The sequence below is a fragment of the Chlorocebus sabaeus genome, chromosome 11, assembly GCF_047675955.1.
Source record: "Chlorocebus sabaeus isolate Y175 chromosome 11, mChlSab1.0.hap1, whole genome shotgun sequence".
NCBI classification, from domain to species: domain Eukaryota; kingdom Metazoa; phylum Chordata; class Mammalia; order Primates; family Cercopithecidae; genus Chlorocebus; species Chlorocebus sabaeus.
In genome coordinates this window covers 37,794,716-37,820,025 of record NC_132914.1, presented here as the reverse complement: position 1 = coordinate 37,820,025, position 25,310 = coordinate 37,794,716, and the positions used below count along the sequence as shown (strand labels likewise).

The following is a 25,310-nucleotide window of genomic DNA, read 5'->3' as shown; positions in this document are numbered from 1 at the left end:
TCAGCAGACACAGGTGGCCACCCCAACTACCCCGTAAATTTAGATTGAACTATATGGCTAATGCTGCTATGAAATTCACTTGAGAATTACTTGTTAATCTTGAGAACATGTATGTGATAGATTACATCTGCTTGGCTATGGCTTTCTGTTTTGGTAGTCTCCTTAACCTGTATGTGCATCACATTCTGCTTTAATGTTTATTCCATAATAAAACTTTTTATTGTAGGAATACAAGTGCTTAAATCATGTACAGTCGATTTATATTATTACCTATATTAGGTAACCTTCCAATGACTACACAGACAGTGTTGCCTCTCATTGTCTCCTCTTTCCCTCTATCAACCCATGTTTTCCACATACTCTTCTTCCTTTCCTCTTTTACCCTCTCTCTCTCATTGTCTTTCTTCGATGCCATGTAGTTTCAGAACCACACTTTAATATATAAATATCTTAGTTTGATGACAAAGCAGAAGGAAGAAAGAAGTATTCAGTTGTGTGTAAAGTATGCACTTTTCAGCAAACCCATCTGGGCTCCCCCTCTTGCAATCAGTGTGGTCTTGGCCACTACCTCTCTTAGACCTAGCAACAGAGGTTGCTGCTCTGATCTATGTCAGTTTCATGCGGCCTTCCTGGGTCATGGCCTTCCTCAGAGAACACAGAATACAGGGCGAGGGTGAAGAGCCTTTGTCTACTCAGAGGGTGTGTTTGCCACTCCCCATTACTGGACAATATTCTAAGTCCCCTGGGCTGCAGCTCCAAGCCTGCTACCTGGACCTGCATGGGCATCTTTCCTGAGACCTTCTGCCCCAGGTGAGACCACATTGCAAAAATTGAAGCCCAAGGTGTGAGGAATGAACAGAGGGTGGTCAGTTTGCAGAAAGAGGTGGACTGAGATAGGAAAGCTGGCCTGTCCCTCCCAGTGTGACCAAGCCAGAGATAGAAGGAGCAGGGCTACTTCTTGGATAGGGCACAGGCAACCCTGTTCTTGCATTGATTTCCAATGAATCTAAAAATTCTGCATAGGAAATGTCATTCCAGCTTGCCATGAATGTATTTTTGTCAAAGTAGAAGAAAGAAACACATTTTATTTGCTACTTTGTTCCTATTATTTGTAACTTTTTTATTATTTACACACTTGCATTTGTACTTTTGCCCCTGGCTGTGTTTTGTGTTCTTGACTTGTCCTTGGATAGACAATTTAACATTTCTAAAACAAAGTTTTCTTATCTACTAAATGGGGAGTACATCATAAACAAGGCTAAGATTGTGTCTACTTCATAATAGAAGTATTAATTAAATGACAGTGTTAAGTGAGGTGAGTGCACCTAGTCCAGTGTCTTACACACAGCTTCAACTGGAATAAACCCTGTCCTTTAATACATTTGACTTGTCTCAGCAAACTTACTGCATCAAACTCATTTAGATGCATTTTATTTCACTTATTTAATTCATGATGTGTTTGTTCACCATACTCATCATACCTCTACTGAGTTCAACCCCGGAGATATATTAGATTCTTCATTGTATTAGACCAGTATTTCTCCATTCTAATGTTGACATGAGTAGACCTGGCATCCTAGATATTCAATGTGCCACATTTGTCTTCACTAACTTTATTAACTTTATCCCTTTTGTTTTTATTATATAAAACTTGCTCAGAAATACTTGCTGCTGAAGTTATTAGGAGTAATGGTCAGTATGTTTTTCAAATGTACAACATCTGTATAACAGTACTTTATATACCTTATCACTTTAATAGCCTCAATTCTATGGGATAGGTGCCATTAAACTACTTCATTTGTAGATGAGAAAATAGATATTTAGAAGAGACTGAATAATTTGTCCAAGATCACGTGGTTAGAAAAATCTGCCAAGAAATCCTTTGCTCTTAACTGCGATGTACACTGCCTTCATCTTGCTTAAAGACAGATTGCTTATACAATACACAAAGATAAATAAAATGTTTACTTTATAGCTTAAGGATAAATGAAATGTTTATATTTTTCATAATAAAGTCATATTAGATTTTGAATACATTTTGCACAAAATTTTGGAAGGGTTAGCTTATACTTTAAACCATAGAATGGAGTAGAAAATAAAAATAGACATAATTCTGCTTCTTCATCCCTACCTCATGGAGAGAAAGGGCTGGATAAGAGAAGTGAACATGATTCAGCTGTGTGGATAGGAAGATTTTTAAAGTAATGGGAACAAATGAATTATGTTTCTGACATCAGTAAAAATCAGTGGATATCAAAAAACATGAAGTCCTGTATTGACCTATAATCCTTTTTCTCAAATGTAGGAGTCTTGATCTCATTAAAGAATGAAGAGTTTGAGGGATAACAATGCCCTGAAGTTTGTCCAGTTTTTTTGTTTGTTTGTTGTTTGTTTGTTTGTTTGTTTGCTTTTGGAGATGGAGTCTTGCTTTGTTGCCAGGCTGGAGTGCAGTGGCGCAATCTCGGCTCACTGCAAGCTCCACCTCCCGGGTTCAAGCAATTCTCCTGCCTCAGCCTCCTGAGTATCTGGGACTACAGGCCCCCACCACCATGCCCGGCTAATTTTTCTCTTCTTTGGAAGAGACGGGCTTTCACCATGTTGGCCAGGATAGTCTCAGTCTCTTGACCTCGTGATCTGCCTGCCTCAGCCTCCCAAAGTGCTGGGATTACAAGCCTGAACCACCGTGCCTGGTCAGTTTGTCCAGTTTTATGTTGACTGGTTGAGGAGATGATGGGGACTTTCTTGCTTGCCATTTTTATTCACTTAAGACAGCTCTAGCCTTGGAGAACCTCATGTGCCTCCTAAATAATACCCAGACCTGGAAGTTCTCTGAGACACATGGGAATAAATTCAATTCCTCAGAATTTTAAGGAACTTTCATAGAACTATAAAATCCCAAGCATACCCTTACCTCCCTCTCATTTGTGAATGGGGGCTTCTAAAGGAATGCTGAAGACTCATATACCCCCATTTACAAAAGTAACAACCAGATTTTGTAGAGAAACTCTTACTATATCACTATGATGCAATTTAATGAGTCCCGTCCATAGTTGTGAAAAATAATCTTGCTGTCTTCCTGACTCAACTGAGCGGCTGCTTAATCTCAGTTTATATTTTCCCTCAAAGAAGACTTTTTGAAATTACATTTTATTTATGTTGTAGAATGAGGTAGGGATGTAAAATGCCTATAAGAAAAGCACAGGAAAGCATATTGGGCTATTTTGATTGTGTACAATAGATCAGAATAAAATTGAATCTAAGTTGATATTAGCAATAATCTTAATGCTGGATTTCAGAAAAACTTCATTAAGCAGTCTTGTTGATTTGCTATGGCTCATTTTTTCATTTCAGTGGGTAGAGAAACAAAAAACAGTAAAGGGTAATGGTGATATTCAATCACCTGATAGGATCTAGTAAAACTGCTGAAACTAGATTGATTTTAAAGCAGATCACTAAGGAATCAATCTTGGAAGAGAAAAGCAACAGCATGTCCTGCCAATGAAAATATAGGAAAATAAAGTCTTAAATTTGCATACACATTTCTATCACAGGTTTAAGATATTTTAGGTTAAGCAAATAACCAGAGCAATTTTCCATTTTAAATTTCACCACCTGTAAAAGTATTGATCAAAGATTAAAATGTCTGGCCCAGATTATACAAAAACACATTAAAGCATGTCTGTAATAATAAGAGAGATTATATTTTAAGCATCTGAAGGATTTTTCCAGGGGAGATACGCCCTAGGTCCAAAGCAAAGCACTACCATTCTATTGCTTTTGAGTATAAACACTATAAGAAAAGAGAACAAAGTAATTTACCTGATCTGCTTGCCGCTATTTTACCATCTGAACAAAGAAAGGAAGAACTGCTGTCATTAGTGGTGTCTCTAAATGATAGATTTGCCAGTAGAAAGTGAATATTGATTACAGTCATTTCTTGTCTTTGGGAGGTGCTCCCAAAGAGATATATTCATTGAATTTAATACTCAGGCATAAATATGGTAATTAGCCATTGCCCATGGTACATTTCTGCATCTCCAGAACACTGCCATAAAGGAGAAAGTCTGGGCTAATCTTCCAGTCACTCTCATGCTCAGTCTAAATGCATAAATTAGAATGCAGCAAAACTCAATAATTTTTAGATGCCTGAACAGGTGCTTCAAAAGACTAATTATTCTTTTGGTAAAATGCAGAAGTTTTAGTTAAAAGATATTTTCATGTGACAAAGGTACTGAATAAACTACAATTACTTAATCTGAATCAAATGTCTACAATTTCTAGTTTACAGCTGAATACTAAAATTTATGTATACACGACTTACAAATTATTTAATTGTCATTATTGTAAATCAAGGTAAACTTTCTCCATACTTAAATAAATGGCATGTAAATGTACAACCTTGTCAAGCTATTGTAAGTACAGCTGAGTCAAAAACTCACAATAAGAATGGGTACTTTACAACAAAAGCTATAATTTACATATACACGCACTTAAGATTTACAAATATAAAAATATTTGTATTAAATACATCAAGTCATTAGTTTCCAAAATAATTTTCTCAATAATTCTGTGCCATAACAATGGCAATCGAATTTTGCATAAAGTTGCATGTTGATTGCATATTAAAGAAACTTCAAAGATGTTTTCGGTAACATTTTTATTCGGAGATTTACAGGATTGTGGTTTGTTTTTAATGCTTCTCTATGCTCTATAACCTTTAAATTTTCTAAACCCAAACTGACTGCATTATTCAAATAAAGAGTCAAGGCACATGGTCTGATACTAAGATAAACTTTTAGAAATTTGAACTAAAATCCAATTCAGGATCATCCAGGACTTATGGTTAGTAAACTTATCCCAGAGATGAAGGGGTAAATTAAGACAAACAGTAAATAGCACATTTAAAAGATAAAGTATTTCCCATATGTTCTCATAAATTTGTTGTCAAAACCAAATCTCATGTATTGCACAAACAAATGCACACACACATGTCTAGCCAAAGGCTAAGAAGAAATGGTTTATAGATGTGGCTTGGAGACAATTAATATAAATGCTTCAAAAGAAAACTGCACAGTAATATTCTCTATGTAAGTTAAACACCTGGAAAATTCTAACTATCTGAAATGTAGATTGCAGTTAAGAAGTTGTCCCGAAATCCTCTTGTGGCAAATAGAGATATCATCAAGCCCACGTATAAATTCTTGCTTATTCAATGTACCCATCAGGAGAAATCTTTTGAGGCCTCACTCAGAGTGCACATCCTTACCACAGGTACAAGGCTAATGAGCTTGGATCGATGGTGTTCTCAGCCCAGTGGACTGAAAACAATGAATAAGAATTGGAACTGACTGCTAAAAGTAGACATGATGATCCTATGAAGATAGAGTTAGTTGTTGAACAGAAAAGAGAGGACAGAAAGGCAAATCAAAAGCAGACACAGAAACTCAGAAACAATCTCTGGAACAGGGACAAACTGTTTACACAAGTCAGTAGATTCCAAGGGCATCTTTGTATAGAATATAATATGATAATGGACATGCATTTTCATGCCCTTAAAAAAGATTAGGCTATTTTCAGAAGTTCCTCATCTTCTTTGGTAAGAAGTTAGGGCATCCTTGGTTTATTTCAGAAAGTTTACCTTGCAAAGCATTTGGTTACTTTCAAGTAGAAAATTCTTATAGGCAAAATAAATCTTATATTGATAATCCCAATTTATTTTATTCATTTAAAACAAAGATGTACTGAGGACCTACTCCATTGCAGCCACTGCTCTTGGCATTATGAATACAGGGTGAACAGCATAGACCAAAATCTGTCCTTAAGGAGTTCAGAGTCACGTGGAGTAAACGGGGTGTCATGGGAGCTCATTCACAAAACCAAGTGTGTAGGACACACATTAATTTTCTGATTCCAAAAGCAACCTCACAATGCAGCATAATGTTTCAAAGCAAAGATTAATTCCTGAAAGATACTGACCTGATTTTTGTCGGTAAAGTCGGGCTTCCACATCTATTTTTAAATGAAAAAAAAAAACAAAAAAAAAAACAAGTCATTTTATAATTCTCTATAACATATTTTAAGACAATCAAAAAGATGTTCTTTTTGTTTTCATTCTTCCTTAAAATTCAATATTAGTAATCCACTGTTTTTATCTGGTAAGTGTAATATTTTAATGGTAATTTATTATTTTGCAGCTTTTCTATTTAATAGGAAATGATCTATGTAACACAGACCTACCAGCATACTTGATATCAAAATTTTCAATGCCAACTCAGACTTGAAAATATGTATGACCAAACAGATTAAGTTCACAAATTAATATTAGCCAGTACTTTATATCTTTTTCACACAACTACAGCTGTTTATCTAAAGTATGTTTTCTGATCTAAATTTCACATGCTTTTATTTCCCCTAAACATTTTCTGGGTAATGTGTTCATAAGCAGTGAATTATACAAAAAAGAAACAAGAATAAAAGAACAGAATCAATTATATGGACTTTAATGAGAATATAGGATAGCCTGAGGAAAAAAAAAATAAAAGTAGATTATGCATATTCACGCCTGAACTATGTCTCTTATAACTGTTTTTTTCTACTTAACTAGAAAAATTGTTTTTCAAATTTTTTTCTTTCTATATAGTTATGCTTGATTAAACAATGCAAATGTTTCTTCCAATTGATTATATGGATACTGACTAAATATTTGCCTTCAGCAACTTCCAGGCCCCAAGATTTATCATCCTATAACCTACTGAAAACTATAAGAATCTGTATTTGAAACATAAATCACACTAACAGCAACAAAAATTCATTTCAAATAAGGCACCTAGGATTTCTGCAAAGAGCAGTTTTCCAAGTATGTTTCTCATTTCCCACAATGACATCTTGAATAAATACATAAAATCTTTGAATTTTGTTGATAAGTCGCCTGTCTATGGAAAGCCTGTTGAAATACTCATAATCATTTTCCAGATCTACAATGGATGGATATATAGGAATTTACCTTAGAAACATGAACCAACTCTTCAGGAAATTTAATATACTTACAACAAGTACTTTTAAAATTATATTTATGGTGATATGACATATAATAAATGTTTTGAAAATAATGTACTCGGGCCGGGCACGGTGGCTCACGCCTGTAATCCCAGCACTTTGGGAGGCCGAGGCAGGCAATCACAAGGTCAAGAAATCGAGACCATCCTGGCGAACAAACACGGTGAAACCCCGTCTCTACTAAAAATACAAAAAACTTAGCTGGGCGAGGTGGCGGCACCTGTAGTCCCAGCTTCTCGGGAGGCTGAGGCAGCAGAATGGCGTGAGCCCGGGAGGCGGAGGTTGCAGTGAGCTGAGATCGCGCCACTGCACTCCAGCCTGGGCGACAGAGCGAGACTCCGTCTCAAAAAATAAAGAAAAGAATGTGCTCTGTGCTCCATTACTCAGGAAACAAGAAACACATTTATGCAACAGGAAAAAAAGAATATAACAAAGCACTATGTAAGATTTTGAAAATCACTGTTACACAAAGTAATCATTTTCTAATGGTTCATCAATTTCCCAGAGAGTTGGATTAAACGTAGAAACATTTTATCTTAATTATAACAAATAATTGCAGTTCTCTATATTCTGGCATCTCAGAGAAAAGTAAGATGTATGTTTTGTGTTCTACTTTCAGATTTAGAGAATAGATTTTTAAGTTTAGATATGGAAAAAAATCTCCTGCTCTTTGCAGACTTTTCCCCTTACGTTTGGATAATGTTGTCTTTTCTGCCCTTTTCAGGAACAGAACAACGTTTGTTTCTAGGCACTTTTTCATTTTGCTTAATGTTTAATTTTCTCAAAATGAATGACATCTTACCTTTAATTTGTGAAAGTAATTAATGAACTTTCTAAAATATCCAGGAAAGTCATTAGTTTAAAAGTGTTGCTTTTGATGATGACCCTGTTTTTAATTGGTGATAAATTCTTGATTTGTGAAAAACACGATTACCTGTTTGTGTCTTTAGTCTTAGTAGGGATATGCATTCAAAATAGAAACATCAAAGCATAAACTGTGATGAAAATCAGTAACAAACAACTCTGAATGTATGTTGCGTGATCTGCTTAGTAATAGTTCTAGACAGTTGCTAAACAAATATATCTAAATGTGTATACATATATTTAAAAGCATCCTTCATTTTATTGTGCTTTACTTTACTGATGTTTACATATATTGTGTGCTTTACAAATTGAAGATTTGTGGCAACCCTGTGACTAGCAACTCTGCTGACACCATTTCTCCAACAGCACGTGCTCACTTCAGGTCTTTGTAACGTATTTTCACAATTCTCCCAATATTTCCAATTTATTATTATTGTTATACCTGTTATGGTGATCTATCATCAGTGATTTTTTGATGTTGCTCTTGTAATTGTTTTGGGGCATCACAAGCCATGCTCAATAACATGGCAAGCTTAATAGAGACTTATGTTCTGACCTCTCTACCAATAGGTCATTGCCCCCATCTCTCTCCCTCTCTTTGGGCCTCCCTTTTCCCTGAGACACAACAATATTGAAATTAGGCCAATTAATAACCCTACAATGGCCTCTAAGTGTTCACATGAAAAGAAGAGTGGCAGATCTTGCATTTAATATCAAAAGTTCAAAATGATTAAGCTTAGTGAGGAAGGCACGTGGAAAGCCGAGACAGGCTGAAAGCTGAGTCTCTTGTGCTGAACACTCAGCCAATTTGTGAATGCAAAAGAAAAATTCTTGAAGGAAATTAAAAGTACTACTCCAGCGAACACATGAATGATAAGAAAGCAAAACAGCCTTAGTTCTGATATGGAGGAAGTTTGAGTAGCCTGGAAATATCAAGCCAGCCACAATATTCCCTTAAGCCAAACTGTAATCCAGAAAAAAGGCTTTAACTCTTTTCAGTTCTCTGAAGCCTGAGAGAGGTGAGGGAGCTACAGAAGAGAAGTTTTAAGTTAGCAGAGTTTAGCTCATGAAATTTAAGGAAACAAGCAGTCTCCATAAGATGAAAGTGCAAAGTGAAGTAGCAAGGGCTGATGGAGAAGCTGCAGCAAGTTCAGAACAGAAGATCTAGCTAAGATAATTCATGAAGGTGGCTGCACCAAACAATAGATTTTCATTGTAAACAAAACCGTTTTCGATTGGCAGAAGATACCATCTAGGACTTTCGTAGCTAGAGAGGAGAACTCAATGCCTGGTTTCCAAGCTTCAAAGGACAGACTGATTCTCTTTTTAGGGTCTAATGCAGCTTCTGACTTGAAGTTAAAACCACTGGTCATTGACCATTCTGAAAGTCCTAGGTCCCTTAAGAATTATGCTAAATCTGTTCTGCCCATGCTCTATATATGGAATAACTCAGCCTGGATGATAGTACGTCTGTTTACAACAGGACTTATTGAATATTTTAAGCCCATTGCTGAGATCTAGTGCTCAGTACAAAAGATGCCTTTCAAAATATTACTTCTCATTGTTAAGAGTTCAAGAGCTCTGATGGAGATGTACATAGAGATTAATGTTGTTTTCAGGCTGTTAACACAACATCCATTCTGCAGCCGACAAGTAAAGGAGTAATTTTGACTTTCACATCTTCTTACTGAAGAAATAAATACATTTCTTAAGGTTATAGCTTGCCCTAAATAATGATCCCTCTGATGAATATAATCAAAGTAAATTGAAAATCTTCTGGAAAGGATTCACCTTTCTAGATGCACATTCATGATTCATGAGAGGAAGCCAAAATATCAACTTTAAAATAATTTGGAAGAAGCTGACTTTTAGGGGTTCAAGACTTCAGTAGAAGCAACTGTGGATGTGGCAGAAAGAGCAAGAGAACTAGAATTCAAAGTGGAGCCTGAAGATGTGACCAAATTGCTGCAATCTCATGAGAAAACTTGAACAGATGATGAGTTGCCCCTTGTGAATGAGCAAGGAAAGTGATTTCTTTAATTGAGAGCTACTTCTGGTGAAGATGCTGTGAACATAGTTGAAATGACAACAAAGGATTTAGAATATTAGACAAAGTTAGATGCTAAAGCAGTAGCAGGATTTAAGAAATCTGACTGCAACTTTGAAAGAAGTTCTACTGTGGGTAAAATGTTGTCAAGCAGCATTGCATGCTACAGAGAAATCTTTCATGAATCGAAGAGTCTATCAATGTGGCAAATGTCATAGCTTTCTTATTTTGAGAAATTGCCACAGCTCCCCCCTCTCCACCTTCAGTAGCCACCACATTGGGTACTCAGCAGCAGTCAACATCAAGGCAAGACCCTTCACCAGCCAAAAGACTACAACTCAGTGAAAACTCAAATGATCATAGCATTGCTTAGCAATAAAGAATTTTTAACTGAGGTATATATACATTGCTTTCTGTACATAATGCTATTGTACACTTAGTCTACAGTATAGGGTAAACATAACTTTTATACATGTTGAGAAGCAAAAAAACTGTGTGTGACCTGCATTATCACAATATTCACTTTATTGCAGTAATCTAGAAGCAAACCTGAGATATCTCCAAGGTGTGCTTGTATCCACACCCTTAAGACAGGATTGTTAAAGCTGAGGTAATACACAGTAAGATGAAAAATCCAGTTTTCTTATCCTACTCTAAAGCGTAGTGTAAGAAAGATTGCTAGGAAGAAAAATGTTTAATGTACAGAACACTAAACATTTAAACAAATATATACTTGGGATCATCACATTTGAAAGAATTCTTTAAATTAGTTTCTTACCTTTGCAGAAGCACCAAAGAGCCACAACCAAGTACCATAATATCAACTTCATGGTTGTGATTTGAGACCTAGAAATGGAGCATAGTCATTCTGGAGAGACAAGTCTACAAGGGCCCCTGTAACTTTGGTTTTTTATACCCACTCATCCCACTGTCTGCCATCATGGGCTAGGTGTGGTAAACTTGGTGACGAGAGAGCAAAGGTAAATGTCATAGCCTGCCAAAGATGAAATCCATTTTCAGCCAGTTTAGTTCCTTGCTCCTATGACATCTTCTGTCTTGGACCAAATCCAGCTCATACCAAACCCAGAATATGCCTTCTTGCCGCCCTGTGCAAACAGCAAAGCCAGGAACTAAAAGCCCCAGGATTAAAAACTAAATAAGCTGAGGATACACACATTTATCTGTCCTCCATTAATCACTGCAGAAGTCTTAATACCTCAAGAAACTCAAATATTGTGATTAAATATTGTAATTGTCTTTCCCTTAACAACAAAATGTGTTTTAAACATTAACCTACTTTGAAACAAAGAACTCTTTACTTACCAATATGTTAGAGAAATGCATTGCGTAAGTATAGGTATAGATGCACTAAGATGTATAAATATACAGTAAGAGCTTTATAATTCAAAAGGATATGTAAAACTCTAATGATATGTTTTTATTTTACAATAAGATATATAAATAAGTAGAAAATATATTAAAATTAAAACAACATAAAAAGAATGTTTTAGGACAAAAACAAATTTAAATAGAAAATGTCATTCATCAATACATATCTAGATATCCTGGCTAAAGAGATAAGTTCAAGTTAGAATCTCAGAGAAGTTCTGATCTGGTCTATGATGAACAGGGTAGAGAGGATTGACAAGGGAGGAATCTCTTGGGCCAGTCAGGTGGACCTGGAAAATGGAAAGGCCAACTCCACAGCTTCAATGATGCAGCTAAAGTGAAAGCAGTCCTTAGTTTATTCTCCCCAGAAAAGCAGAAGAATCCAGGAAAGGGGGAAAAGGTATGGCCCAACATCCTTTTTCTTCCCCTTTATTCACTCATGACTCAACTAACTAAGAACAAATAAATAATTCCTACCTTTTCAGAGGGCCTCACCAATGCATATTGAATGCTTTTACACATGCTCCTTGGCTGGCCAAATCTGTTTAGTCTATTTGTTGAGTCTTAAATTATTTCCAAAGGGGACAGAATTTAACAGATTTAAACATTTTAATTGCATTTGCCTGATCAAGGTGGCACATTTACTGAAGGCCGTGCAATATTAAATCTGACACCAGTATAAGTATCAGAGCTTTTTCTGAGTCAGGCTTTTGGAGATGGTAAACAATAGATATTTTAGTGCTGGAGAAGAGGACTCACTCCAAGAACAGAGAAAGAGGTAACAAATGGAGGTTAAAGAGACTAACAACTGACTCACTGACTTGTCATTTTTCCAAAACCCAGCCTTGTTTCTTTCAATGATTCACAAATGTATTAAGATGGTACATAAAGGACTTTTCTCCAATACAGAAAAAAATATAGTTCAGAGGGAACTATATTATACATTGAGACATGTGACTCTCAGTAACACTGCCACTGATGATGTTCTTTTCTTTATCATACATGACTTCATTGTGAAGAAGATTTAATCCCAGGAAAGCCATTTTTTTAGATTATCATTATGACATAATTATTCTGCTATATGCTTCACAGTAGGCTTAGACATGTAAGAGACTAGAATGATACAAAGTTATCAGGGGCTGTTAAGCAACTAAGAATATATGCAAGATAGAACATTTCAATAAGCAAGATTGAATGGAAATGGTATGGAAGCTCCAAGGAAGGTGAGATTACTTTTAGCTTAGAAGAATCAGGGAACATTTCATTACACTTGCTTGGCACAACCCTAACCATGGCTTAAATTAAACTCTTTCCTGTTCCCAACTGCACTATGCAGATGAACACAACTTGTTCATCTACGAACCACATGCTAACTTGTCTCTCTTAAATTCATTACCCCAAATTGACCCTTAAGACAACTAGGCAATTATATTTTCTAGTCCATTTGCTGTCACACTCTTCCATTTCATATCTTCTCTCCTCTCAACATCCAACACCTCCTTCCCATCATCCCTTTCTGTTAATAGCATTATTTCCAGTTTTACTGAGAAAACAAAAGCTATCAAAAGAAAACTCTACCAGATTTCTACTCCATTACCTACCTTCTTATTTATCCAGATGAACTCTCTGTGCCACTATCAAAGGCCAACTCTTTCATTTGTATACTGGATTCTATCCAAGAATATTATGCCAGCAATTCATTCATCTCTAGTTTTTCCCCCCTTTTGGATTATTCTCAACAGTATAAATGCATGAGCTTATTTCTCCTAACTCAAAATAAATAAATACATACATGAGACAGTGCTATGAAATGTGAATTATATCTCAATAAAGCTGTTTAAAAAAAAACTGTGGAACTCACTTCCTTTCTGGCTCTCTTCCCATTTCTCTGTTCCCTTTAATGATTAAATATCACAAAAGAGGTATTTTTGCTCATGGATTCACTCATGAACTTTGTTCCTTCAAGTTTTCACTCCATCACTCCACAAGATGTGCCCTTGGCAAGGACACTGGTGATTGATCCCCTTTTGTGAATATAATGCCTTTTATTAACCTCTCAACAGCAGCATTGAACACAGTTGATCAATTCCTGCTTTTCAGTACACCTTATGCCACTTCTGCAAATTCCACGCTTTTTTCTATTTCCTTTGTTGCTCCTTTTTATCCTCTGTTGATTCCTTCTCATATCCCAAGGCCTGTTAACATGAGGACCCTGAGGTTCAAATTTGCATCTCTCTTTTTGTTATTCACTCCTTGGGAAAGATTCTATTCAAATTCTATGAATTTAAATACCATGCATATGCTCCTTACTTTCAAGTTTATATATCTAGCCTGGCCTTTTTCTCTGAGCTCCAGGCTCATATTAATCATCTTCACTTGAATGTCTGCTAAGCAGCTGAAACTCAGTGTGTCCAACATGAAACTCCAGTGCTATGTTCCATCCCTTCCACAGATGTGCTTCTCCTAATGTCTTTTCATCTCAGTTAATGGAGCCTCTGTTCTTCCAGTTACCTCTACCCACAATTTGGAGCCATCCTTGACTCCTCTTTTTCTTTCACCCATCCCCTACTCATTCCATTGGAAGATCCTCTTAATTTTCACTTTCATCTTGAGTTCAACCTCTTCTCAGCACTCCCACTACCACTACCCTGATACCCCTCATTTGTGCTGCCATCACCTCTGGCCTAGATTACCATAATGGACTTTCAACTAGTCTCTCTACTTATCTACTTATTCACTGTGGCTAATCTCAAGACATCACCCAGCATGGTCCTGTGCAAACTGGCTCTTATGCTGTTTCTCCACTCAAAACTCTCATGGCCTTATTTCATTCAAAATAAAATCAACACCATTAACATGGCTTACAAGGTCCTGCTCCATCAGCCCCAACTCTCTCATCTCACCTTCTACCTACCTACTCTTACTGCCTCCACTCCAGTCCCAGAGGCCTCCCTTCTATTGGTAGAGCTTACCAGGTACAATCATACCTCAGAATCACACTCAGAATCTGATGTGGTTTGGCTGTGTCCCCACCCAAATCTCATCTTGAATTGTAGTTCCCATAATCCCCCTGTGTTGTAGAAGGGATCCAGGGGGAGGTAATTTAATCATGGGGGTGGTTACCTCCATGCTGTTCTTGTGATAATGAATGAATTATCATGATATCTGATGGTTTTATAAGGGCCTTTACCCCTTTGCTAGGCACTTCTCCTTCCTGCCACCATGTGGAGAAGGATATGTTTGTGTCTCCTTTTGTTACCAGTGGGTCTTTGCTCCTAGGGCTCTCAAGGTGGTGGTAGGCTGCTCCCAAGATGGGGTGGGCCGTTCCCAAGATGGCAGCAAGCCTTTTGTTCTCTGACTTGGGGTTCTTGGCCTCACAGATTCCAAGGAATGGAACTTTGGGCCATGCGGTGAGTGTTATAGCTCTACTAGAAGCTGTGGGTCACAGAAGAGAACCGTGGAACCCAGTGACTAGTGTTCAGCTTGATTAGGATGAATCTGTGCACTTAGCTGCACAGGAACAATGGTGAACCTCTAGTGTGATAGGGAGTGGCAATGATGCCTTGCTAAATCAGAAGCACAGAGGACACCCTGCCGGATCTGGAGGGGTGGGAGTCAATGGTGGGTCTGCGACAGCGGCATTCAACAATGGTTGACAGTGAGCGAAAGCTTAGCTTGAGCTGGAACAAACATGGACCAGAAGAGTGTGCAGTTGCTAGATTTAATGGAGTCAAAACAGAGCTCCCATTCAATGGGAGGGAACCCAAAGGGGGTTGCCACTACTGGCTTAAATGCCCTGGGTTTGTATTCCTATCATTGTCCCTCCCCTTGTGCTCTCACGCAATAGATGATTTGACTATTTCTTTATCTCCTGCTCTTAGCCTAATTTGTATTTTAGTGACCACTCTTTACTATCTGATTGGTTGGATGTGAGCTGAGTTACCATCCTTGTGTTTAAAGGTGGGTGCCATCACCTTCCCCAGCTAGGCTTAGGAATTCTTATAGGAAATTGAGCTAGTCCTGTCTCTCAGTACTCCCTTTCAACAGGAAAACCCAAGTGCTGTTGGAGAGGTCGGCTGACGACCACTCTAGCTGCTTCCTGCTGAATTAGAGCATAGCAGGGGTCATGCAGTTGACATTTCCTTGAGAGGGGTACCTTCAATGTTATCAACATTGGAGCATGGGCTATCAGGCTGGCCCAGGGTTCCACAGTAGATCTTAGTCATAGACTGCATCTGGAGCTCCATTTGAAGAGCCATTTGTACTTTTACAGCTTTGATTCTGGAAGACACAAACTTAACAAGGAGGTTAAAGATACAGGGATGCAGAAAAAGGCATCCATAAGGTCCAGGACTGTAAACCACTCTCTTTCTCTGGTATTTGGGAAAGCAGGGTATAAGGGTTAGGTACAGTTAGGTATAGAGGGACATTGGCCTTACTGATAATCCTGAGACCTTGCACTAAACTCCACTGTCGGTTGGGTTTCTGTACTCCTAAAATTGGAGTATTGCAGGGGCTATTGCATGGTTGTACTAGGCCTTGGGCTTTTAGGTCTTTAACAATCTTTTGGAGCCCTTGTTGGGTCTCTGCCTTTGTAGGAAAAGGAGGTGGAATCCTTTAGTTTAGCTTGAACAGGACGGGCATACTTCGCTTGTCCATATTGTCCTTCTGTTGCCCAGACTTCAGGATTAATTCCTTCCTCAAGTAGGGGACAACAAATGGGTGTTCCTTCTCCTATGCTCAGGTGTATAATGGACCTTGCTTTTGCTAGGATGTCTCTCCCTAACAAATAAGTGGTGCTTTCAGGCATAATTAGAAAGGCATGTGAAAAGAGTAAAGTTCCCCAGTCACAACTTATGGCTGGGAGAAGTATCTAGTGACTGCCTGTCCTAGGACCCCTCAGATAGTGGCAGATGTAGAGGACAGTTGTCCAGGACAAGATAGTAAGACTGAGAAGGGGGCGCCAGTGTCCAGGAGACAGTTAACCTCCTGGAGCTCAATGGTCAAGCATACCCAGGGCTCTGTGAGGGTGATGGCATGGCCTGGCACTTGCCCCAAGCACCCTCAGTCCTGCTGCTGGATTATCTGGTTAGTGTCTTCTGACTCAGAGGACCTTAGTCCCCTGGGGCAGTGGGCCTTCCAGTGATTCCCTTGACATAAGGGGCATGGACGATGGGGGCATCTTATTTCTATTCGGACAATCTTTTTTAAAGTGTCCTTGTAGACTGCACTGGAAGCAACCCCTATTAGGCATTTGATTTGCCCAGCCTTTCCCTGTTTCAGAGCCTGTAAAGTCCACTTGCCTGAGGGCCATACCTAAAGCAGTGGCCTTTTTCTTATACTGTTTGTCCCATTCTGCCTGCTCCTCCTGATCTCTATGATAAAAAAACCAAGGTTGCCAAGTTCAGTAGGGTTTCCAAGTTTTGTTCCAAGCCTAAGGTGGAGTTCTGAAGTTTTTTTCTCATGTCTGCAGCTGACTGAGTGATAAACTTATACTTTAAGATTAGTTGGCCTTCAGTAGAGTCAGGTGACAGAGAGGTATGCTTCCTCAATGCCTCCCTTAGTCTCTCCAGAAAGGCATTAGGATTTTCTTCCTTTCCCTGTGTTATAGTGGACATCATTGAATAATTCATAGGCTTCTTCCTAGTTTTCCTTAGTCCTTCTAGCACGCAAGTTAGCAAATGTCTGTGGCACCAATCTCCATGTTTTGATTCTGCGTCCCAGTGAAGGTCTACACTGGGAACTGTCTGCTGGCCTGTGGGGAATTTTTCTCTTTCCTCTGCTGTCATCCTATTATTGACCTGACTGAGATACCAGAGACTGCCAAACTCTTGGGCTGCAGGTATGGCAGCACTTTTCTCATTTGGGGCTAGTGTCTGATGTAGCAGTAACATTATATCTCTCCATGTCAGATCAAAGGATTGTCCTAACCCTTGTAAAACATAAATATAGCCATCAGGGTTATCTGAGAATTTACCTAGGTCTATTTTCATTTGCTTCAAGTCTGAAAAGCAAATGAAAATTGGCACTCTGACTGGGCCAGATTCTCCAGAATACATCTTAGGGGCTCTTTTGCCTTGGGGGAATGTTTCCCATCTGAAAAAGTAACATAGGAATGCCAGCACCCTTAGTCATTTTCCAATGAGCATCAGTCTGAGAGCATCCTCTGTGGTCCTAATGCTTATGCCTTTCCAGGGTGCATAACCACCCATGGACCTCTGCTTATCAGATTATTTATGCTCACTGATGTAGCAGTCCTGCACCGGTTTTCCGCCTTTCTTGACCACAAACAAAGGGGTCCAGGCTGCTGGATTCTAGTGGTCCTTTACCAGCATGCCCAACGTTGCCTTTGTGCTCAGGAGTGACTTCTAGAGCTGGGCTGGGTTTCTGAGTATTTCATAACAACCCAGTTGCCCCATCAAGATGCATTCCCATAAACAACAGTTTTATGCGAATTCGTTTCAGAGATTGTGTAGGTAACCTTTTGAGTCAGGATTGAGATAGAGTTTTTGTCCACCAGGGCTTTTGTCCTTCTTTTCCTTTGTAGGAATATGCCCTAATTATCGATCTTAAACTTTTGTTGTCCTGGATTAAGTCCTTTTGGGTACAAAATATGAGAGATGGATCCTGTTTATCCTATGCCTTTTTCCTATAAGAAGGAGAGTGAGGAGAAAAAGATGGGTTTGCGGGTTTTGTAAGTACTTTAAGGCTTGGCTGAGTGCGAACAGCTCGCACATTTGAGCAGACCAATTATCAGGCAATTTTCCTAACTCTACTTTTACAAGAGTTTCCCCCAATTACTGAATACCAATTGTGTTTTTTTCCTCAATCACCCAGGAGGAACCATCTATTGCCCTGTCCTGAAGGGAGTTCCTCCTAGGTCTGGTTGGACCTTTACATGATAATTAAGATTTAAATCCCCTGTTAGGAAATTTGCTGGGTTAAGGGAATTATCAGTGGTTAGTGTTAAATCACCTTTTTCTAACAGAATATTCCTATACTTTAAGATTTTTGAGTTAGTAAGCTACTTTTTTGCTTTTTTTGACTTAGAATAGCTCTGAATTGGTGAGGTATGCTCACAATGAGGTTTCCTCTAAAAGTTATTTTTCGACTTTCTTCTGTTAGCAAAGCAGTTGCTGCTACAGATTGAATGCATTTGGTCCATCCATGGATTACTGGGTGAAGGATTTTTGATAGGACGGCTACGGGTTGTCAGTGGTCTCAGTGTTTTTGGGTTATGTCCTTGTTTACACTGACAGCAAGGTAATATTAGAGTGTTATAGGGTCACGGAGAAGACCTTCAATTATCAATTATAGGTTTTAAATTTACTCTGGCTTTTAAAGGAATAGGGCACACTTTTTATTCTTTACTACTTCTATCTTTCTCTCTCCTCCCACCCCCCCCCCCCGCCGCTTTTCCCTTTTTTCTCTCTCTTTTCTCTCTTTCTTTCCTCTTTCTGCCTTTCTCTCTTTCTCTCTCTCCCTTTTTCTCTCTTACTCTCTTTTCTCTCTCCCTCTCTCTACCTTCTCTCTTTTTCCTTTAATTTACTCAATTTGCTTTCATCCTGATCTATTATGTTGTTGTAGACCCAATTCCAGCTGCTAAAGTACTGGGTCATCAGTTCTAAGGCCCTGGCCAAGGAGCCAAGACTTGGAGATTGTATTGGGAGAGGGGGGTAAGCTGGGTAGAAATTGGGGGAGGAGAGCATCTTGCACAATGAGAGAGCAATTCTCCTAGCCATTTACAAACTTGGGGCCCTGGTAAGGGTGATGGGGAATGGGTCCCACATAACTGCCCATGTCGAGAGCTGTATACCTAAATTAGGAGGGAAACGAGGGGCAAGACTCCCTGGATTCATAGCCTAGATGCCTAAGGATGCAGCATTGAGCTTCCTTAGATCACTTTGGCGATACAACTTGCTCTAGTACTTGGGATAGGAAATGAAAGTCTGAAACATTAGTACCTAGGAGGCAGGGATTGGAGGAAGTAGATTCAGAGGTAAGGAGAATTTTGGGGCTACACTTTCAAGAAAATCATGGTCAGGACCAAGGAGGTATGGGTCAGAGGAGAGGTAGGGGCACACGCATGGGCAACTGTGGAGTAGAGACTTCTGTCTGTGCCATGAAAGTGTTCGGAACGACAGCTTTTTCTGCCTCTAGTTGGCCCTCGGCTTCCCCCAGGAAATTGGGAAAGCAGAAGCTGGTTCCAGGCAGACCAATGCTCCCAACCCAGAAGGGTTGAGGGTTGTTAGAAAGCCTTTTTCCAGGAAGCCTCACACCTGAGTCTTAAGTCTGGTGGCCATGCTAATACAGGTGCCTGGTATTTCCTCCAATTCTGAGGAAGAATAGGACAGAATAGCAAGCGAAAGTGGTCCAATATTACCGCTTTGGAGAATCCCCGTACAGGCCACCAGATGTTACCAGAGGGTCTTTGTTCTTAAAGCTCCCAAGATGGTGGCAGCTGCTCCCAAGATGGCAGCAAGTCTTTTGTTCTCTGACCTGGGGTTCTTGGCCTCATGAATTCCAAGGAATGGAACCTTGGACCGTGTGGTGTTATAGCTGTATTAGAAGCTGTGGGTCATGGAAGAGAACCCGGAACCCAGCGACTAGTGTTCAGCTCAATTATGATGAACCTGGGCACTTAGCCGCAGAGGAACAATGGTGAGCCTCTAGCCTGATCAGGAGCAGCAATGGGCGCCTCGTTGGATCAGAAGCACAGCGGACACCCTGCCAGATCGGGGTGGGATTTAACTGTGGGTGTGTGACAGCAGCATTCAGCAGCGGTTGGCGGCAAGTGAAAGCTCAGCTCTAGCCGGAACAACACGGACCAGAAGAGTGTGGAGTTGCAAGATTTAATAGAGTGAAAACAGAGCTACCATACAATGGGAAGGAACCCAAAGGGGGTTGCCACTGCTGGCTCAAATGCCCTGGGTTTATATCCCAATCATTGTCCCTCCCCTTGTGCTCTCAGGCAATAGGTGATTTGACTATTTCTTTACCTCCTGCTCTTAGCTTAATTTGTATTTTAGTGAGCCCTCTTTACTACCTGATTGTTTGGGTATGAGTTGAGTTACAAGCCTCATATTTAAAGGTGGCTGTAGTCACCTTCCTCAGCTAGGCTTAGGAATTCTTATAGGAAATTCAGCTAGTCCTGGCTCTCACTTTCGCCACGATTGTAAGTTTCCTGAGGTCTGCCCAGCCTAGCTGAACTGTAAGTCAATTAAACCTCTTTCCTTTATAAATAACCCAGTCTCAGTTATGTATTTGTTAACAGTGAAAGAACAGACTACTATACCATCCCACCTTTATACTGCTGCTTCTGCTCCTTAGAATACCCTCTTCAGATATCCACACAATATGCTCCCTTACTTCACTAAAACTCAGATTTTTATGACATATTTTACAAATAGCTAGTACTTACTTCTGTTCCCAGATCAAACTGAGGATTGGGCTGCTGATTCTCGTGGCCCAATAATGAGATGCAGATGAACTGGGGAGGAAGAGAGTTTTAATTTCTGCAACCAGTTACAGGGAGAAGGCCTGGAAACCATCACCAGGCCAACTCCAAATTACAAATTTTTCGAGAGCTTATATACCTTAATCTATATACTATATAAACTATATGTCTATGTGTAAGTGTGTATTCATCTAAAGACAAGTGATTAACCTCTTTTTTTTTTTTTTTTTTTTTTTCCAAGATGATGTCTTGCTCTGTCGCCCAGGCTGGAGTGCAGTGGCGCAATCTCAGCTTAATGCAACCTCCACCTCCTGGGTTCAAGCAATTCTCCTGCCTCAGCCTCCTGAGTAGCTGGGACTACAGGCATGTGCCACTATGCCCAGCTAATTTTTTATATTTTTAGTAGAGATGGGGTTTCACTGTGTTGGCCAGCATGGTCTCAATCTCCTGACTTCGTGATCTGCGTGCCTTGGCCTCCCAAAGTGACGGGATTAGAGGCATGAGCCACCACACCCAGCCAAATTTATTTTAATCTCTAACATCTGAGTCCTGAAGGCGTTCCTGTGAAGCCTCAGTAAATTTACTTAATCTGAATGGGTCCAGGAGCTGGGGTGATTACTCTTGTCTCCTGCTAAATCTCAGAGGTTTGAGGAGTTCCTTCAGACTCCCAATAAACTTGTTTATGGAGGCCTGGGGAGTTTCTTTAGACCCACAATAAAACTTATTTAGTCTTCAGTGGTCCTATTAAGAATTCCTTCATTGTTTTGTCATGCTTTAAGGCCCAGGAAACCCCTAGGGAAAACTAATGATGGGCTTTTGTTACATCTCGGCCTTTGTCTAAGGGCACTGGCTTTTAATGTTGAACTTCACCGCTCAGTCAGCACTGAAATAGTTGTTTTGGAGGCCTGCGTTAGTGAGACCTGGCCTGCTACACTTCTGCATACTATAATTAGTTCTTCCTCCAAAATAACTTTTTCAGAGTTATAATTAGACTTTAGCTTTAATGAGGTAAAACCTCTCTATATGTAAGTGATTTAAAATGTGGATAATTTGCATATGTTTTAAGCAGATGTCTAAGAAGATGGATAGGTAACATAATAAGATTATATTATCAATATTCTGGCTGGGCACCGTGGCTCATGCCTGTAATCCCAGCACTTTGGGAGGCCGAGGCGGGTGGATCACGAGGTCAGGAGTTCAACACCAGCCTGGCCAAGATGGTGAAACTCTGTCTCTACTAAAAATACAAAAATTAGCCGGGCGTGGTGGCACGTGCCTGTTATCCCTGCTAATCAGGAGGCTGAGGCAGAGAATTGCTTGACCCCGGGAGGCGGAGGTTGCAGTGAGCTGAGATCGTGCCCTTGCCCTCCAGCCTGGGCAACAGAGCGAGACTCCATCTCAAAAAAAAAAAAATATATATATATATACACACACACACACACACACATATATTCTATACCAAATTCTGAAATAAATTAAAAGACTTAAATTTCTTGCCGACCCTTTTATACTTTTGTGTAATTGCTAATTCTCCCAGATTTCACTTTCTCACCCCATTTATGTCTTTGCTCAAATACTAATTTCACATGAAGACCTTTCCTGAATACCTTACTTTCAACTATAAATATCACCCCACTCCACTCCTTCCCTATACCTATTTTCTGTTTTGTTTCTCTGTAGCACTCACCACCAGTTGATGTATACATCTTAATGTAATCTATTTACTACACGTGTTTATTATCTGTCTTTAGCAGTAGAATGTAAGTTTGATTAGGGTAGGGATTTCTGCATGTTTGTTCACTCCTGAGTCTCAATGCCTGTAAGAGAACTTGGCACAAATAAGTGCTTAATAAATATTGAATGATTGATTTAGTGAATAATTTTATTGGGCTCAAAAATAGGTTACATTACGGTTGGGCACAGTGGCTCACACCTGTAATCCCAGAACTTTGAGAGGCCAAGGGAAGGCAGATCCTGAGGTCAGGAGTTTGAGACAAGCCTGTCCAACATGGTGAAACCCCGTCTCCACTAAAAAAAATTCCAAATATTAGCTTGGCTTAGTGGCAGGCATCTGTAATCCCAGCTTCTCCGGAGACTGAGGCAGGAGAATTGCTTGCACCCGGGAGGCAGAGGTTGCAGTGAGCTGAGATTGCGCCACTGCGCTCTAGCCAGGGTGACAGAGTGAGACTCTATCTCAAAAAAAAAAAAAAGTTACATTAAGTAACAATGGCAATAGTAATAGTCATAATAGTCATTTAGTCTTAAATAGACTTAAATAATCTATTCAAAAAACCAATTCTTAAATAGGTTTTATTATTGCAGATATTTACATTGAGACATGACTCAGTTTAATACAACTTGCAGTTATTTCACACAGCACTGAAACTGGGAATACATGATGGATAAGAAGAGGTTCCCACCATTAGAAACTTCTAGCCTAGATTCACCCTCAATGAGTTATCACAAAGGACAAATATACTGGTGGTGTTAACAGTCTTTGTTTGATTTTAACAGTTCAAAATTGTCTAGTAGTGAAAAATAATCACTAAATTTTAATGATGCTTTCTAGAACTTCTATACTGCAATGTTAATAACCATAGATAAAATTTGGTTTACATTGGAACTGAAAGTCAAGATAATAATAAAATGGCAGCATATTATATTTATATTTGTTGCTTTTCTATGAGTATTTTAAAACTTTCATGAAGACCCTGATAATTTGATGATATGTGTGAAAGCTTTATCGCTCAGATTTCAAAGCACGTGTAATTGATAACATAATAGAAAAAGTATATAATATATATACATGAATTAATACTATCAACTTAGCAAATGTTAAATAGGATGCTTTAAAATTTTTTTTTTAGGAAATGATTCATTTTGTTCAGGAACTTCTCACTAGGTAGCTTGTTTTACAAGGACATTAAGCATTTACCTCTTTTGTAACAATATATCAATTGGATAAAGTCATCTAATAATATGAAAACATATACCGCATAACTTCTATACATAGATTAAAGGCATATCCATCAGAAAGAACAATAGTCAAACATCTCCTTCTTGTTTTAAAATGATGTGGCTTAAGTGTTTGCACACTTAAAGATACAATGCCAGAGAAAAGGTCAACTGTTGAAAGAACAATAGCATCAGTATGTGCAAGGCATTTTTTAAATTTTATTTTATTTTATTTTAAGTTCCTGGAAACATGTGCAGGTCGTGTAGGCTTATTACGTAGGTAAATGTGTGCCATAGTGGTTTGCTGCACCTATCAACCCATTACCTAGGTATTAGCTATTTATCCTAATGCTCTCCCTCCCTCCGCCCCACAACAGGCCCAGTGTGTGTTGTTCCCCTCCCTGTAAGTCAGTTTGTTTTTATGAAACGTTTTTGACAGGAGAAAATACAGAAAATGCTAAATAATATCTATTTGGATTGTGAGAAAGAAGCTCCCCATTTTCTATACATTATGAGCTGAAATTACATTTGAAAACGGATTGTCTGAAAATTTAAAAAATTTTTGTTATATGGAAAGTTTCATTCCAAGAGAAGTAAAAGTGCAATTACATTTTAAAATAAATATTATTTAAATTGACATTAATTATGTAAAACATAAATAATAGTTATTAGATGTAAACAATAAATAATTTTCTAAAGTGATTTATCTCCTCCAATTAAAATTTTCAGCATTTTCCTAGAGTAGTATTTAGTATGCAGAAGAAATTCACAATGTTGGAATGGACTTTCAGATAGTGATTTTTTAAAAGCATAAATGAGAAATGTTGTCAGTGTTCTGAATAGAATATTATAGTGGTATTGATACTTGCAGTTGCCATGTGAACTTCCCTTAATAACATTTTAAGAGAAATTTGAACACTGGCCTTCCCCTGGTAAATAGGTCTATAATAAGCTGTATTCCTGACAAAAGTTCTATACCTGCGTCTTCTGTCTGCATTTGTATCATTGAAATGATTTCTTGTGCTCAATCATAAGCCATATTTTAATGGTCACTCTATCATTTGTCCTACACAATCACCCACAAGTTATTATATCAGCTCCTTCTTTCTAAATCTCCTCTTCTAGTTCTTAACATTCATTGCTGTTTTTCCATTCTCACTGAGCCTTTTTAGATGTACTCCTTTACCCATTTCAATCTTTCTTCCACTCCTTCCCACTCCATAAACTCTGTTGTATCAATGGTCACCACGTATAGCGTCATCAAGTTCATCTGCTTTACTAAGTCCAGATAGATCCTCATTGACTGTCGTGCCATTTTTTACTTCACTGATTATCTCTTTAAACGATCTCCTTCTCAGCCTCTGTCCTCTTCTGTCTCTTCTGAATATGGCTTTTTTCAGAGCTCTTTTCTCAATGTGCTCTGCACATTGGCCAGGTCATCTTGTCCGAGGGTTTAATTGATGTGTTATGGGCTAAATTTCCTCGTACATTGAAAAAAATTCCTATGTTGAAGTCGAAATGCCTAGTGCCTCAGAATGTACC

At 38.8% G+C, this 25,310-nt stretch overlaps 1 protein-coding gene across 1 annotated transcript in view; it reads right to left on the bottom strand.

Annotated features, from left to right (window-relative positions):
- The window catches only part of MUC19 (mucin 19, oligomeric), a 236,587-nt gene extending 211,504 nt beyond the window's left edge, over nucleotides 1–25,083 (bottom strand). The window contains 5 exon segments of the mRNA XM_073021301.1: nucleotides 3,820–3,846; nucleotides 5,977–6,009; nucleotides 15,513–15,651; nucleotides 20,778–20,846; nucleotides 24,955–25,083. Of these exon segments, the coding sequence (XP_072877402.1) occupies nucleotides 3,820–3,846; nucleotides 5,977–6,009; nucleotides 15,513–15,651; nucleotides 20,778–20,846; nucleotides 24,955–25,083 (397 nt within the window).
- Nucleotides 25,084–25,310: the final 227 nt, after the last annotated feature.